A 17411-nucleotide genomic window follows, 5' to 3' on the forward strand; every position below is an offset into this window, starting at 1 on the left:
AGAGATGTTACACTTTTGAAACTTAATTTTTAAGAATTGAAGATGTTATGCATAATTGTTGGGGCATTATTCGTTTATTTTTCTTTAGAATTTTTGTTTTTCAGTGTGGCAGTGTGAAATTATAAATTGTTTATTATTTGTTCTCTGGTAACTCTGTACGTCCCTGTATTTCCTGCCTGTTGCATTATAATATATACCAAATTATTTTGAAATATGTTTTAGGCTGGATGGAGATGTCCATAGTTTCTTTGGCAATATGCTTGGTAACTGTCATGATATTTATTGGTCAAGTTTCTTTCCAGTGGTTTCTGATACTTAGTCCGATTTCCTACAAAGTGAGTGCACAGTTTTATTATTTTTCTAAGTTCATAAACTACAATTTATTCCTTTTAAAAAGGAAAACTAATAGATGATTCTTGAAATACATTTTCAATTTTTTTGTGTGTTATGTGCTTATTAATTAAATCAACAGTCAAATATATTTAAATGTTTTAATACCTTATTTTGAAAATGTTGAAATAATTCTAATTATTAAATCTGTATTAATTTGTTGTGTGAAGCTCTTAATGGCTATAAATGACTTTATACGTCACTTTTTGCTTTAGAGCAAACTTTTATACTGAGGCAAAAATTATGTAATATTGAATGTTCTTGTAATAGTGAGCATGTTGGAAATATCTGTTATCTGTCAAAAAGTCTGATTTCAGTTTCCTTTAATTCGCTTCCCTCCCCCCCCCCCTTCTTTTACTGTCAACTCTTTGAAAGACAAAGTTATGCATTATTTTCTCAGGATAGCAAGTCATCATTGTTTTCTATATTTCATGTGAGAGAAAATGTAATGCAATATTTATAATAATAATTTATATTTTGATGATAATTACATTCTTTCTGATGTTGCTAATTTTTCTATTTAAGGCATTTTCTCGAAGAGATAGCGCTCAAATTTCGGAGATTTCAAAATCGACTCATGATATATCACAACAGGTTTGTTTTCATTCTATTATGACAAATGAAATTTAGTTTAATTTGAAATTTAGCAATTGCCTTTCTTTTAGAAAGAAATGGCTCATGTATTCTTTGATGTTCATTTCAGAGATCTCAGAATTAAATTTCTACTATAAGTTATTTTTATGTAAAAACTTGATATTTAAATCGATTATCAACTTAAATTTTGTTCTTATTTAGCGGTAAGTTGTTGTTGTTTTTTTTGACAATAAAAAAACTTGATTTCTGTAGCCTTCATGCATAAGGCGTTGACTTCATGTCTTATATCCTCATGCCATTATATATCTTATTCTTTATACATGTAAGTTTCTGAAAAATTGTTTTAATTAATTTCATTCTGGGACAACAAAAGTTTATAATATGTTTAATAAAAATTCTAAATTGTATTGTTTCATGTAGATAGTAAAAAAAATTTAACATCGGCAAATACTACAAAAGGTAAAAGGTGTTATTTAAGCAATATATTAATTTAAAGGCAAAAATAAGGGTTATTTGCAAAAAGTAAGAGGTTTTAATAAAGTAAGACATTTATTTAAAAGAGGTAGCATAAAAACTATTGAGATATTTGAAACATATTCCATAATTCTTCAAATATTAAAAAAAATTAATTATGATTTCTTATTGATGATTGAATAAAATATATATTCAATATGATGTTTTTAACATTTTTTGTCGGAATTTAAACACCGCTTTCTAATTACAAGCAAACATCGTTTTAAGTTCGAAATCTATATATGTACGAATATATATTTTTATTTTAGATATGATTTTTCTCAATGTTGCTTTTTTTTTTTTTTTTTTACTATTGCAGCCTTATTTACCATTGGTTTTGAAGCGATCGGATTCTAAGGGTGATATCTTTACAACAAGTATTCAAGATCGATCTTATGGTACTAATGAGGATAGTGTGCAATCCACTCCAGATGGTGGAAGCATAAATATTCCTGGTTCTGATGTTGATAATTTGGTGTCTGGGGGCAGTGAGCAATATCAAAGATTTTAATGTCCTTTATATTTGCTAAACTGTATCTGATTTACGGTAGAATATGTTGTGAAAGCTATAAAGTTAAATATTATTTTAACATTTCTAAAATAAATTCTAAACACCTCAAGGAATAACTTGTAGATTTAATACGCTTCAAATTTTTATCTGTTATATACTTTTATTTTTCGTGTTTTTCATTCATCAGAAATAAATTATGTAGTATTTTATATTAAATTATTAGTTCATTACTCGATTCTTTTATAATTAAATTTGAATTAATGCTAGCGAGTGAGTTTTTGTTAATATTATGTTATGTTCAAATAGAGTTTAATTAATCATTTTTAATCTAGAGTAAATTAAATTTCAAGAAAAGTAAACTTAAAAAAGCCTAATGCATGATAGTCTTAAAATATTGTGTTTTCATATGTGCGAGTTATATAATTTTATGTTCATGGTTGTACATTTTATCTCTGGTTATCAAGAAATAGTTTGCACACCATCTATTAATATGTAACGTAAAATATAAAATACATTGAAAAACCGTAAAACAAAATTGTGAACTATTCAAAGTAAATTGTGAATTTGAGATTCAATTTGGAAAAAAAATGCTTAAGTTGCTATAAAAAAGGGATTATGTTGAGTTATTCCATAGAATTGCTCGATTGATTTTTTTCACCGCTTTTAAATGAATTACGATTTTTCGGATTGACTTTTCCCATCATGATTTCAAAATTTTATATAATTATTTGCCACTTATATAAACTGAAATCTGCCCACAGCAAAAAATATATAAAAAAAATACTGATATTTCTTCTTCCTTTAAGTCACCTTTTCCGATACATTTTCGATCGACTTATAAATTGCCTATAAAGTTGTTAAGAGATGTCTAGAATTAATGAAACTCAATTACTGCCAAATTATGGAAAATGTGTATGTTATTGAACTCATTTACCTTCTAATTTGTTTTTAAAATGCTGGTGTATAAGTTTTTGTACTGGTGTTAGTTTTGTTATTTGGTTTCATGAGTGATGATGGAAATTTTTAATGAAGCATCTAGTATTCCTAAATATATATATTTCATTAATTGTGTTTCTTAAAATTTTTTCATACTTTAAATATAGAATTAATAGCAAAGACATTTTAATAAAAAATTTAGAGTTTTCGGCCCGACGAAAATACTTCTCAAAAATCATTTCACAAATATTTTTCACCTGAATGATTTTGACCAGTGCTATTTAAGTTATTCCAAATTTTGTTATTATATGCATTGATAATATTTGTTTAGTAATTTTTTTTCCAACTATACAGTAACTTTACACATAAAGGAAGTGGTATATTTTAATTCAGAGAGGAAACGAACTTTCCTTGCACATGAAACATTATTATTAACTGCAAAATAATTTTTTTCTAATGAAATTTCTGTAACACAAGTCTTACAATTTCCATTTAGCATAATGTTTCTCAATCCCTAGCCATAGCACAAATATACCGAGCCACAATAGTTTAACATCGAAATTTTAATTTTATTTTTCTAAGCATCTTCATTAATAAAAACGTAATAGTAGAATGAAAAAAAAGAAATTTGTAAACTAGTAGATTCACAAACTTTCTTCCAATCTAATAAAAAATACAAAAAATCGCCTATACCTTTGATCACATAAGTATTCATTTTAGGTTGGAAATTTTGGCATACCTAAATTTTAAGATGGACAAAAAACGGATGCTTTACTTTGATGTAATACTATGTTTGATATTTTTTTTTTTTTTTACTCTGCAAGTTTTCAATGAATACTGGAACAGTAATTCTGAATAGATTTGTCAGGATCAATCTCATTCATTATGTGTTAAAAAATAAAAATATCAATTATTACAATTTTTAAAAGAAAAATATTAGTTAAGAAATTATCTATTGGTGTAAATGAATGAGCACCCCCCCCCCCCTGTAGATTAAATTGAGTGATTTAAATGCTGATTTTTTCGCCATTTTACGAACATTTTTTTAATAAACGAAATAAATTTGTATTGATTTGATTAAGGGCAGCTGTTGTAAAAATTTCAGCGTCATTTAGATTTTTCATTGATAAAGTCATAGCTGTGCCACAATAATATAGCCTTCAGTTCGCCATGAAGCTTATATCAAGCATATTTGAATGTAATATTATCGTCATAAATTGTAAGATTTTGCTGCAAAATTTTTAGTTATGTCACAGTATTATGATATTATGACATGCAAAAGACCTGTTTTTGTCAGAAGCAAATATTTGTATTTTTTATTCATCTATGTCATTACTTTTTGAAAGTTGCCAAATTTTAAAATTCATACTAATTCAATTTTGAAACGTTTCAAATCTATCTTCATCTAGATCAACAAAACATAAATGCAGTTCCTTTCTCTAAAACATTTTACTATATACTTACTATAAGTATACTTCATGTAGCACCTTATACCATTTTTTATTGTTAAAATGGTAATATATATATATCAGAATTACTTTATTTACTGACTCCGCCTTACTTGATTCTATTCGTCGTTTTGGATTTTTTGTTAATATTTGACAGTTATTTATTTACCCATTTTAATAATAAAAGATGGTGTGCCTTTAAGATATATTCATTATTGCTCATACTTTCCTCTGCTCTTATTTGAATTTTTAGTTACAAATATGACAAGTGAAATTTATTTCAATAACAAAATACAATGCACAAAAAAATTAGTGACATGAAAAATATTAAATACATTTCGAATGAATCAGAAAATGTTTTTCAGGAATTTAATATGAATGGTAGATAAAATCTGTAGAGAGTTAGAATAAGTGTTGAATTGCTGAAAAATTCTTATAATTGATGTTATTATTAACTGCCCGAAAAAACCTCATAAGTTTATTTTAGATATCTAATATTCAATTAACTTATCTTTTTCACTGTGCAAGTTTGATTTTTCTTTAGCATGGGTTAGCATTACACTTTATATAAAGGTGAGACGCATGATGTCACAATCACTAGACAAATTTGAAATTCATTTATCTATTCAAATTGTTCATTATCGTACTTTTTGCATTATGATGTAATATTGGATGTAGTAGATGAAAAAAATGCAATGAGTTTAAAAATTTAAATGGGTGGTGCATTTGTTATGTATCACATGAGCACGAACTGACTATATTGCCTCTCTTTGATGATAACCCATGCATTTATGACTGCTGATTTTAGTAATAATAATTTCATTTTTAATATGAGGTACATGCGAAGAAAGTTGCAAGTTTGATAAATATTATTCTATTATGCATGTTTATATTTTTATCCTCAAATCATGTTTTCATTGTATGTTCAGAAGTATTTTGTATTTTCAAAACCCAGTTTTTACTGTCATAAACAACTTAAGAAAATATGGGAAAGTCCTTTATTCATATTGAAACATATTCCAGTATTCATTTTGCAAGACAAAATTTTTAATCCGGTTTTTCCGACTATTTTGTTGCAATTGTGAATAAAAGCACGTATCGCATAGTTAAGATTGAAACGAAAAAAACTATCAGATTTCAATAAATAGTTTGCAAGTGCAGCATTTTTTTATTGTCCGAAATTTAAAAAGACACATGTTGCAGTTGATGTAATATAGCAGCAAGAGATTTTAATGAACTTATAATTGATTTGAACGTCTATAGTATTCTTACGTATTTCAAAATTCAAAAGTTATCTTTCCCAAAAGGATAATGCACAAGTGACTAATTTTTCATCGTGCATTGTATAATTGCAGAATTCACTGAAATTTTGCCTTAAAAATTACAAATTTCATATTTTGTTAAATGTTCACTTTCAATGTATCTTGATTATGAAATATTTTAGTTATTACAGTTTGCATAAAAAATATCTGATACTCTAGTTGAATCTGAAACATAGTTGAGATTTCATGCTTCACCATGCGGATGTGCACTCACCGCGGCATTTATTTTATTTATTTGTTTATGCAGCTTCATTATATAAAAAAAGTTGTATATTTGCATGTTGCTGATGCATTCTGAGCTTTCTTATTTTATCTGAACTCTACTCCAAATAGACAGTGAAAAAAAAACATTTGCATAATTTCAATGATCTGAAAAGATATTATTTGAAATTTGGAAAAAAAAGAAAGCAAAATGGAATTTACGTTTTGCCAAAGAAATTAAAATTTTATTGTAAAAAGTACCCTAACTGCTGCTTAAAATGTTATAATTCATTATTTTTATTGTATTTGTGTGTTTGATATTTTATTTTTTTATGTGAATTCTTTTATTGAGCCTGACAATAATTTATTTCTGAAAGAAAGTAGTCTTTAAAAAAAAAGCTTTCAATAAACTTCTGGCCGAGTATGTAAAAGATGGAATATTTATTTAGCGTTTTAAAACTGGGAAAATTTAAAATTTGTTTTCATTTTTTTTTTTTTTCCTTACATAAATATTTCCATTATGTGAGTTCGTTTGCTTGGTTTTTTTTTTTTTTTTTTTTTTTTTTTTAATATATGTTTCGTCTTACTGATATTTGTTTGCAGAATGCATTAGCGAGAAGACTATAGAAAACGTTAATTTGCTATAAATTGTGATTTGAGATTTTGAAATATTAGAACAAAGGAACGATATTGATCGTAAGCTTATTTTTGCTTTATTTTATAGATTTAGCTTAATAAGGCAATTATTATAATATGTAAATGACAATCTGTTGTGCATCAAAGAATTTCCCGAGGCTTACAAATGCATTATGCTTTTGCTTTAATACTGATATAATCTCCTAACAACTTGGCAAAAGCACCTTCATTTTTCCAAATTTTTAATCAAAAAGAAGGAAAATCACCTGAGAAAATTTGGTTACTAAACAGCAGTAGGTTTTATATTTTCTAATTCATTCATATGCATTTCTTTCTTATGTTTGCTTATTAAAATATAAGTACTTTCTGTTCACTTCAAGCACTGCTTGGATAAATTTTAACTTAGATAATACTCTTTTCGATTATACCTCATTTCCTTTTTTCCTCTGTAATCTCTTTATTTTAAAAAAATAGTTCTGCTTACTTATGTAATGTATATATTTATATGATGGTTTAATTTATATTTAATTTTAGAAACAAATGTGAAATGTTCTATAATTTTCTGCTGATGCTTTAATAATTTGATTAGGTGAAGTTTATGTAATTACTGAAAAGAATTTATATTCTGACCTATTTTAATAGAATAAAATTATTTTAGGTGTGTGAATGTAGTTTTATACTGTTAATATGCATTGTTGCTTTAATATGAAATATATGTTAATACTCACTTTATTGGTATTTTTAAAATTAAATTACCAGTAAAAAAATAATTTATTGCTTTTCAATGTGTGCATGTGTGTGTTTTCGCCATTTCATTGCTACTTTGTTATTATATTATCACAGTGTATATACATATGAATTACTTCTTATTTATATTTACTTTCTTTTAATCTAGTTGATTATTTTTGTTATTAAACTCAGGTATAATGTTTCAGCTTAATTTTTTAGCTTTAATTTTCTGTCAACTGTATGCACAAGACAAAATTTTGTTTTTATTCTATAGTGTATCCTTCAAGACTTTTGAGCTTTATATATTTAAGCAAGAATCAAAACTGCAGATTTATTATTACAAAACTACTCTTTGTCTCTTTTAAGAACTTTAATAAATCTTTTCTAGAGCTTTTTTATATTATCTACAGAATCAGTTCTTTTTAGTGTTGTCTTTTAAGTCTCGATTATATGTTTGTTTTTAAAACGGCATTTATGTATGAATTTATTTAAAAAAAGTTTTATTGTATTGGCATGTGTAAGTATTTGGTTAAATTTTATTTTATTTACCATTTTTGATTCTTTTTCAAGTTGGAAATACGGTTTAAATTTCATTTTCCTGTATTCAATAATTACTAAGAAATTAATTGTTTGAATGACATTCTTTATTTTAGTTGCAGGTTGCTGCAAAATAGAGCTTTGTAAACCAAAATATGGTTATAGTCAAATAAATTTGTGCTATTCATTATTTTAATATGCACATTATTGTGATAATTATTTTCTGTACAGATCTTGTCTTGTGAAATGAGGAAATTAGAAAATAAGTCCTATTACTTGGAATTATGTACACGAAAAAAATCAATGAAATTATTAACTATGCATTATCTTAATTTCATCATTGGTAACTGCATCACTGCATAAAAATTATTTGTAATATATGTAGAGATTTTTTTCTTGCATAGTTGAATTTCAGCTTTTAATTCTTGAGTAACTATAGGTTGTGCCATTTGAAAAAATATATGCACGAAAATCTTATTTTGTAGATTTTTTTTCCATTTGTCCACCTCGGGGAATGTAATTTTAATGGCTTTTTTATTTATTGATATTGTTGCATGTATTTTTAAGATTTCGATTTAATAAAAATAGATTTAAATTTACTTTTTCTGTAAATTTATTGTGCATTTGATTCGATTTCATTCATTAGTACCAAATGATGACAGATACATGTGATATAGAAACAGAATATATTTCCTGCTGTTTTTTAATAAATAATTAGATCTTAATATAAAGTTCGATTTGCGTCATTTTTTGAAAGGAAGTCTGCAAAATATATGATAATTATATTGGAAGGAATCATATTAAAATATTGTTATCTGCAACTTAAAAAAATTAATAATCTGTAGCTTTATAAATATTGTTTTAGTCGAAAGAATTTTAGCTTAAATATTCATTTTCCTATCTTAGTGGTATTTTTTAACATGATTAAAAATTAATAAAATGTTTATGTAAGTAGAAAATTTCTAAAACAAACAAGAAACAGTTTTGATAAAAATTTGCAAGATGTTCAAAGACGCTATATTAATTTCTTTTGCCTTCATTTATGGATATTTTTTATTTCATTCTTTGCCAATAATTAGACATTTTGATTGATGAGATTATCAAGCTGCATTATAGTGACATAGTAGTAGAAGTTCTGCTTTGGGGCAGGAATTTTGTTAATTCAACGCTCTATTTCGCCAAAAATCAGCTGAATACGCGGGTTTGATACACGCTAAATCTGTCGGGATTAATCGTTCTCACCTCTGCTTCGAAGAGAGAAATCTGGAGAATGTATCATCTGATCATGATTCAAAATTGCGTGGTGCGTTCCAAATCACTTCCCAATTGCAGATATTAATTTAAACAAACTAAACGTATATAAAAATAAACGTTCTTCACAAATAAATATTGGATTCCATTCTTAAAATTTTACAATACAGTTCTAGTTTCAAGAAAAACTGCAAAGAACGACAATGTGAACTATTCTCAGTGGTTTCTAAATTTGTCAATAAACATTTTATTTTAAAGTATACTGGAATTCCATTTTACTCTGAAGTAAAAAAGGAATCCATCTCAGTAGAAGGGCGGATAGTACCTTTGTTCTATGGTGAATATATGCTGTTTATTTTTGGAAACTTTTGAGAATTTCAAAGGCAACTAAGTCATTTTATAGCTGTTTATCTACATGATCAATAGCCCTCTACAGTTAAATACTATTTATCTCCATGATAAATAGAATTTAACAGAAAATATCAGTTGTTACTGAGAATATTTTGACAGCTTAAGATAAATAGTTTTATTTGAATTAATTTATAAAATTTCAACTTTGTTTAAAGAATTGGGCAATATAAAAAAAAGCATCTTTTGTGAGATGGTGACTGTAATAAAAGAAAATAAAGCATCAGGTAAAGCAGAGGAGGCTACTGCCTCCCTGTCGGCAACGTTTTGCCGCCCCCCCCCAGCGAGAGATTGAGAGTTTCGTCGACAGAAGTGTTCACTATTTCAAAATGATTGTAGAGAATTGCGCTTTATCGAATATGATTATTTAAAAACCACCTTAAAGTTAATATATTGTAAACAATCGAAGTAACGGTTAAAGTGTTTTGACTATATTTGGCAAAATAATGGATAGGGTGGTAGTTCAATACTATGCCGTATTTTGCGGACAATTTTTGATAGACCGACTAGGAACTGAATGCAATGGATGTCGAAGAAATTAAGTTCACAGATTTTCATGCATCTGATTCAAATGTCTTTCATTAAGCTTATAATTTGTAGTACTTTTGGCAATATAACCGACAAAATAACAAGTGAATAAGATATCGACAAGGTGATAGTCTCATTTTGCTGGCAATTTTTAGTCGGCCGATTATGAATTCAATGCGTTGAATGTCCAAGATATTAAGTCTCCAGATTTTCAGACATTTAATTGAGATGTTGTTCATTTATCTTATAATTTGCACTAGATTTGGCAATATATTCAGCAAGTGAATAAGATATCGCATTCTGCCAACAATTTTTGGACGGCCGACTATGAAATGAATGTCGAAGACTATATCCACATATTTTTAGACATTTGATTCAAATGTCATTCATCAAACTTTTAATTTGCACTACTTTTGAAAATATCACCGACAAGGTGACATGTGAATAAGACATATGACATGTCGCCTTTTGTCAAAAAATTTTGAGTGATCGACAAAAAATTCAATGCGATGGATGTTGACGACGTTAATTCCAATTTCTCAGTCATCCTATTTAAACGTTATAATGTTTGTTCAGCATATTATTTATACTATATTTAGCAGAATAATCAATAAGCTGTCAAGTGAATAAGACGTTACATTCTCCCGACTAATCTTTGTCTTTTGGCTGAGTTTTTATCGTAGATTATGGAAAAAAAATTGTTTTCACCGGGCACTTCGATTATTTGCCAGTGGAATTATTAGAGAAAATGTTGCTTTTATATTTATGAATAGGACGATAGAGTTGTTTTCCATAATTCATATTCAAATTCAAGTTCTAAAATTAATCGTCATCTTATTCATCTAGTTGTTATTTCCTCGGTAACGAGCTGATAAATTTATATTATTCATTTCAGCATGAGAATTGTTTGATTAAAATCTAGTAAACGGTTACATTAAATTTAATAAAACATTCTTTTTTCTACACTCTTGTAAATATGCATGCTAAGAAGAGTTATTTTGCTGTAGCCAAATTATGTAAATTCGTTATAAATCACAGGAGTAAGTAAATTCTATAATTGTAAATTAAGTTTATTTAACAGTAAAATATTTATTTTCTTTTGCAATCTAATTTATCAGACTACCATTAATGCCCTAAAGAAATATCGACTGCAAGTGACGACAAAAAAATAAATATTTGTGGTATGATGGCTTTTTAGCCACACTAAAAGAGTTTATCCAAGTATATACTAAATTTCTTAAATAAATTACTGCCTAAATTCTTCAAATTCTGCATTCAATATTATGACTATGTAATCGGGGAACGTATCGATTTTTTTCTTTTTTCTTTCTTTCTTTCAATTACTATTCGCGGCAAAAACTATATAATTTCAAATACTCCTCAATTTTTAATAGACATTGAATAACGATGTCTTGATAAAAAGATGATTAAAATAATTATTCATAGAATATTCATAAATAACACATTAACCTTGACATACGAATTTACTTAACTTCCCAATTAGATGGCTGATCTTATTTATAACACAATTATTATCATTTTAATCCCTAGAATAATATAAGGGCATTTGAGGTAATGATGCGTTTTCAAGTGATTTTTGCATTTCAAATTACTTAATACTTTCATTTAATTACAGATTTAAAATTAAAAATTTAATAATTCCACACTTGAGTCAGAACTCGCCATTGTTTACGAAGGGGTATACAATGACGAGAACCAGAAACCAAGCTAATATTCCTTCCAAAACTAATTTTTTGGGAGGAATATTAGCTTGCAATAACTTCACATTAAAAAAGTACTTAACCATAAGAATGCATGCCTAAAAATGAAGACGGGAATTCATATTCAATATTTAACTGTTTTTTAATAAAATGTATTGGCTTTTGAAACCTAAATATATATTGAAAAATAAATGCATGGAGGATTTAATGTTTAAGCAGTCCATTTTTCATAAGAATAATTTTCATATCTTACATAAAATAGTAAGTTTGTACATATATTTACAAAATATTTTCTGCAGCCTTCTTAAGAAACAACATCATTATATCTTTTCCGCATTCTATATGATTCATGTCCGGACGATAGTAAATTTTTGTTGATTCAAAACACATCTGAATCCCTGCTAGTTATTTCAATCCTTACTTAACAAATATTTTAGGTAGAGGACTACGCAGAAAAATCTATTTTTGGCAAAAACATCGAATATTTTTTATTTATTACTCTGAATTTCTAAAAAAGTTTCTTTTATAAAACATTTTGTTTCAACATTCATTTTATATAGGTTCTGATATAAAATAGCAAGAGCATGCATTTGTTCATTTAGCATGACACATCATTCTGGCGCAATTTCTTTCAATCTCATATACTATAATCTATAATGGGATATAACCATACTTTTTCTAGAATTAAATCTCAGAAAAATTAAAACTCAAGAGTCTCATTAAAAAATAGACTCAAATATTGACAGTTTTTTTTTATAGTAAAAGAAACTGAGTAAATTTTTTTTGCAAATACTTTTGTAAATTTTTAACAATAAAAGAAAGGACCAAAATTTGAATAAAAAAGACCCTAAATAATACTTGATTTCCTGTAATTAAATGTAAAATTAATTACTAGGAGTTATTTTGAAGATATTGTACCTGACCCCCGGCCGGATTTCTCCCCCCCCCCGTCAGCAAATCTCTGCCGCCGCCTCTGCTATTCCCAACCTATACAGAATGGCCCATTTGGTCGGGGATAGTAAAAGCAAAGGAGTTGGCAGAAATTTTCCGACAATGGAGCAGGGCGATAACGGTGGGGGGGGGGATAAAATTTCTCTTATTTGCCTTTAAAATAACACAAAATAATTAATAACACATTTAAATAAGGATATTTATATATTTAATCGCTTATTTAAATATAATAAATTAACTATTTGTATGCCTTCAGGGATAATCGAACGTCGAGAAATAATAGAGGAATCAATAACATAACTGAAATGAAATGTACCATACTGATACTGGAAACAAATTTTTAAATTTTATAACAAAATAAATTAATAATCAAAACACTCAAAGATAATTATTAACTCATTATTAAACGATTATTTTTGGAAATTTTATACTAATTGAATTAAGCTTATATTAATTAAATAGTTGCAATATGAAACGAAATCACTAATATGAAATAAATTTCTTTAAAGTTCAAAAACTTTCCTTTCGATGTAATGTTTAAAAACTTTGCAAAATTAAATTTGGATTGTTCGTCAAAGCAACAATTACAGTTCTTCCAGTTAATTTTGGTGTAGTAAATAAATACTTAATTAAAATAAACTTACCATTTCTCTATAAAAGTTCTATAAAGTAAATATCATTTCTCTATAAAGTAGTGATACTATTTTCTTTTTAATTAAAAAGTATATTTAGGAGAATATTTCTTCTGATAAATTTAAATATTTTTTTACTTTTAAAAATTTGTATTTTTCCATTATTCAAGTTAAATCAATTATTAAGTTCTTTTAAAAGTAAAAATTATAGTGAGCAATAGGGCGAAGAATTCGTATGCTCAAAAATTCATGCGAATCTCTATTTTCTTTTAGTTTGGCATGCGTTAAAAAGTAACAGTAAAACATTTTCAGTTTGGAAACGAAAATTACAGTACTAAAATTAATTCATAAAATACAAAAATTATTCCATTTCAAAACATGGCAGTTGAAGAAAATTCCTTAATTATGAGACTTTAACTATACAGCTTTATTACCATTATTACCTTTAACTATAAAACTGTTTTTAATAATCTCTCCCTCCCCTTTATATTTTCACCCAATTACGATGGTAGCCAATGCATTCATTATTAGGAGGACATTTCATAGTGTCTGAGCAATGGGATCTTCTTTGAATTTAGATATAACAATAATATAATTTTCCAGAAACGCACTCTTTTTTTTTTCTTCTCATATTTAGACAAGAAATCTGCATATGTTATAACTGACAGAAAATATAAATTAAAAAGAAAGATAACCATTTAACTATAAATTTGTTTATACACAACCTACTGATAGTTTTGGTTGAGAATAGTTAAACTGAATCAATCTTCAAAATGCTTCACATATTTTATAATTCATCCCAATACTTTTAGTATGTATGCAGTTTCCAAAAAAATTAACTAAGAAATGCATCATATGAAAAATTAAAAAAAAGTACTTGCCATGCATCTCCTGATATTTAACAAGAAAAGCGAGAATATTCAATTTCCTGAAAACTATTGCATTCTAGTATTATATCCATCGAAATGTGAATTTGCAAGAATAATTGCTTTAATTTCTACCTCCAATTTACAATTTTTTCCCCTTGTAAAGATATATGTATATATAAACAGCGAAAGCAACATTTTCAAAAATTTCACTATGCATAAGATGAAATATAAATAGGATGGACACACAGATTTTTCCCCCCCTGAATGTAATAATCTTGAATATCTTCAATTGGCAGACACCTATTTTATTTCAGGGTGGAATGAAGGGACAGCATAGAGTGACATATTCCTAGAGCATTCGAACTTGTTTTGAGCTTTTATTCTTGCTTTTGCATTTAATTTTACTGCACTTTTTATCATTTGCTGCACCCGAAAATAAGAAAGTTAGAGCTCTCCAAGCGGCTACAGGAATTAATGACTTTTTGCTCACCTGACACATTAATTAGTTCTCTAAGCAGATCTATGATAAAAAATTTCATATCCTAAAGAAAAAAAAAATCACTATGTTTCTTTTTTGAAAAATAACTAGTGTTTTATACCTTGGATTTTGTATTGGCATTGTATGTAAATGTCGATTAAAAGGATATTTAAAAAATTTTTTAGTGGAAAACGTAATTTATAGAATTATTATCCTGGAATGAATTAATTGAAAAACAAGAAATCTGTTCTTGAATTTGAACTTGCCTTTCTTCATTTCTTATATGTGGTAGTTTATTTTCAAGAACTTTTGACTAAGTGCTATGGCGAGCTTGAATGTTCAAAAAATAAGTTTTTTTTTTTTTTTAATTAATTTTAAGCACTGGTTTTTTTTTTTTTTTCTTCCCCCATTATGGTAGATACGATTCAGTCAATTATTACTTTTTCTGTTAATCATCATTTTAACCAGATATGTTTATTCATGTATATTAAAAGAAATATTGGGATAATATTGTTTTCTTGTTATTGACAGAAGGTAAGAAAATAACATTCCCATTTCATACTAATAATATTGAATATGGTATCTGAATCATTTCAGTATGAAATCATTCAACAATTTTAGGGCATTCTTGGATAAATTCTTTAATTGTGGATAATAGGCTATCATATCATATATATATATATATATATATATATATATAGTTACTGAAATTCTGGGGGTTCTTTGAGATTTGTTGGTCGATGAAATAAGCAATCCTTTAGTAACGGACGACGACTTTTATTAAACACGAAGACAGGAATACAAAGAAACGACAAATATACATCCGAGATGAAAACAGGCACCACACAGCAGCACACTACAACAAACAGTAGCTCACAAGTAGTAATCGGTAGTAATAACAACCACAGCACAAAACGGTCAGGCAGAATTCAGCAGAAGGAGGGAATCTTCGTAGCCACACTCTGCGGTCTCTCTAGACGCCTGCAATTATTCACTGTCTCCTCGCTTTAGCTGTATCCAACTGCAGACTCACTACTATACGACTGGCTACTCTTCACACGACTTGATGCTGCTTCCGCAATAAACACCAGGACTCGGCACACAGCTGAATTCAACAGATGCTTGAACAACACACAACGCTCGCGCTTAGCCGGACTAATCCAACTATTCGCCGTTGCTTCGCTATCCTCTCGAAGACTCGTTTCAAGACTGACTTCGGCATGAGACTATCGGTCTTTTATAGTTCCTGGAGGTGGGCAGAGAAGGTTCTGAAGCAATCAGACATATCTCGGTGCCTATTGGCTGAATCGCAAAAATTCTGGAAGTTTCCGGTATTATCTATTTTGTCGCCACATTCGTTGCAAAGTTTATCGCCAAGCTCTGGAATCAGACTCGGTACCCGATCAACATCCAACAGATGTGATCGTAAGGCGGGCTTTCCAGTGACTGAACTAACCGTGCTGAGAAGCAACATTACACATTTGTATATATATATAATTGCTAATATTTTATTAGTGAGATCATTGTAGTTTAATGAATTAAATCGCAAAAAGGCGGATATTTTATATTTAAGTGGATCCCATTTCTATTTAAACATCTTATTTACATCATTAGTTTACAATGAATATTTATCATTTGACTACAAAGCAACTTTTCTCATCAAACCTATATTGCAAGAAAGTGGTGACAGCACTGCCTATATTTTTCTAAATTAGCTTTAAACATTGACCAGATACGGAATTATCATAAAGAAGTAAATTATAATAAGTTAGCAAATTTTGAAAATTTATGGCTGCAAAAAGAAACGATTGGGTAAATAAAATGTCGCTTCTTTTCTCAAGTCGGGGAAAGCAAGGGAAATGTTAGTGAATGATATTCAGGTATTGCTGCATTATTCTAATGTCCCAGTTTTGCATTATATGGATACTCTCACTTCTCTTAGCAATCCACTGACAAATGGCCAAAACTGTAGATGAAAAGGTCAATAAATACACATTTGCATCCATTATGTTGATTTTTTTTTTTAGTGGAATAACTAAAATAGTCAACAAAACACGACATTGGATTCATATGTCGACGGCAAATAAATATTTCTGACGTACACGATAGGCGCCAAACTAAGATAGTAAATTATTAAGAATATAGCACAAATAATTTAATTCAAAATTTGTTCTCACGTTTGAATAGTTTTGATACTACCTGCCGGATTAGCAGCGAAATATACATGAAGATATGAGTCATCTTTAATGATGTTTTCCATGTCAGAACAGTTAATAAAGCTGTGGCAAGTGAAGATAATATAACGTCTTGTTTCCGTGGTGAATTCAAAAATAATATTTGGAGAATTATTCAATATTTAGTAAATTTTGAAGTTGCTTTTCAGTAGAGGACATTTCCAACTGAGATGAAACTGAGTTTCAATCGAAATTTGGTCTGAAATTCCTTATATTTAAAAATTCGATCATGATGTGATTTTATGTAAAGTTTCATCTACTTCTAAATTTAATGGTTGATACCCATTAACTTACAAATTTCATAAGTTCTCCCCCCCCCCTTTTTTTGTTTCAACTGAGTACAATTCGGATTCATCTCGTGAATCCGGAATTACCTCTGCCTGCCCACGGTGCGTAGTGTGAAACTGCTGCAAAAATTTAGTACTTTTCAAGCAGGTTTTTACATACAGGCATGCATAAACATGAGTATTTTCTAAGCTTAGGATTTTTGTACTTTATAATACTGCATTTTTTATTGAAACA

At 27.9% G+C, this 17411-nt stretch overlaps 1 protein-coding gene across 1 annotated transcript in view; it reads left to right on the forward strand.

Annotated features, from left to right (window-relative positions):
* LOC129958338 (calcium permeable stress-gated cation channel 1-like) overlaps nucleotides 1-7540 on the forward strand; it is a 53522-nt gene extending 45982 nt beyond the window's left edge. Inside the window, exons 21-23 of the mRNA XM_056070755.1 lie at nucleotides 223-335; nucleotides 916-984; nucleotides 1817-7540. Coding sequence (XP_055926730.1) covers nucleotides 223-335; nucleotides 916-984; nucleotides 1817-2008 — 374 coding nt within the window. The 3' untranslated portion in view covers nucleotides 2009-7540. The remainder of the gene's footprint in view (nucleotides 1-222; nucleotides 336-915; nucleotides 985-1816) is intronic.
* The last annotated feature ends 9871 nt before the right edge of the window (nucleotides 7541-17411 follow it).

The sequence above is a fragment of the Argiope bruennichi genome, chromosome X1 (genome assembly GCF_947563725.1).
Source record: "Argiope bruennichi chromosome X1, qqArgBrue1.1, whole genome shotgun sequence".
In the NCBI taxonomy this organism is placed as follows: domain Eukaryota; kingdom Metazoa; phylum Arthropoda; class Arachnida; order Araneae; family Araneidae; genus Argiope; species Argiope bruennichi.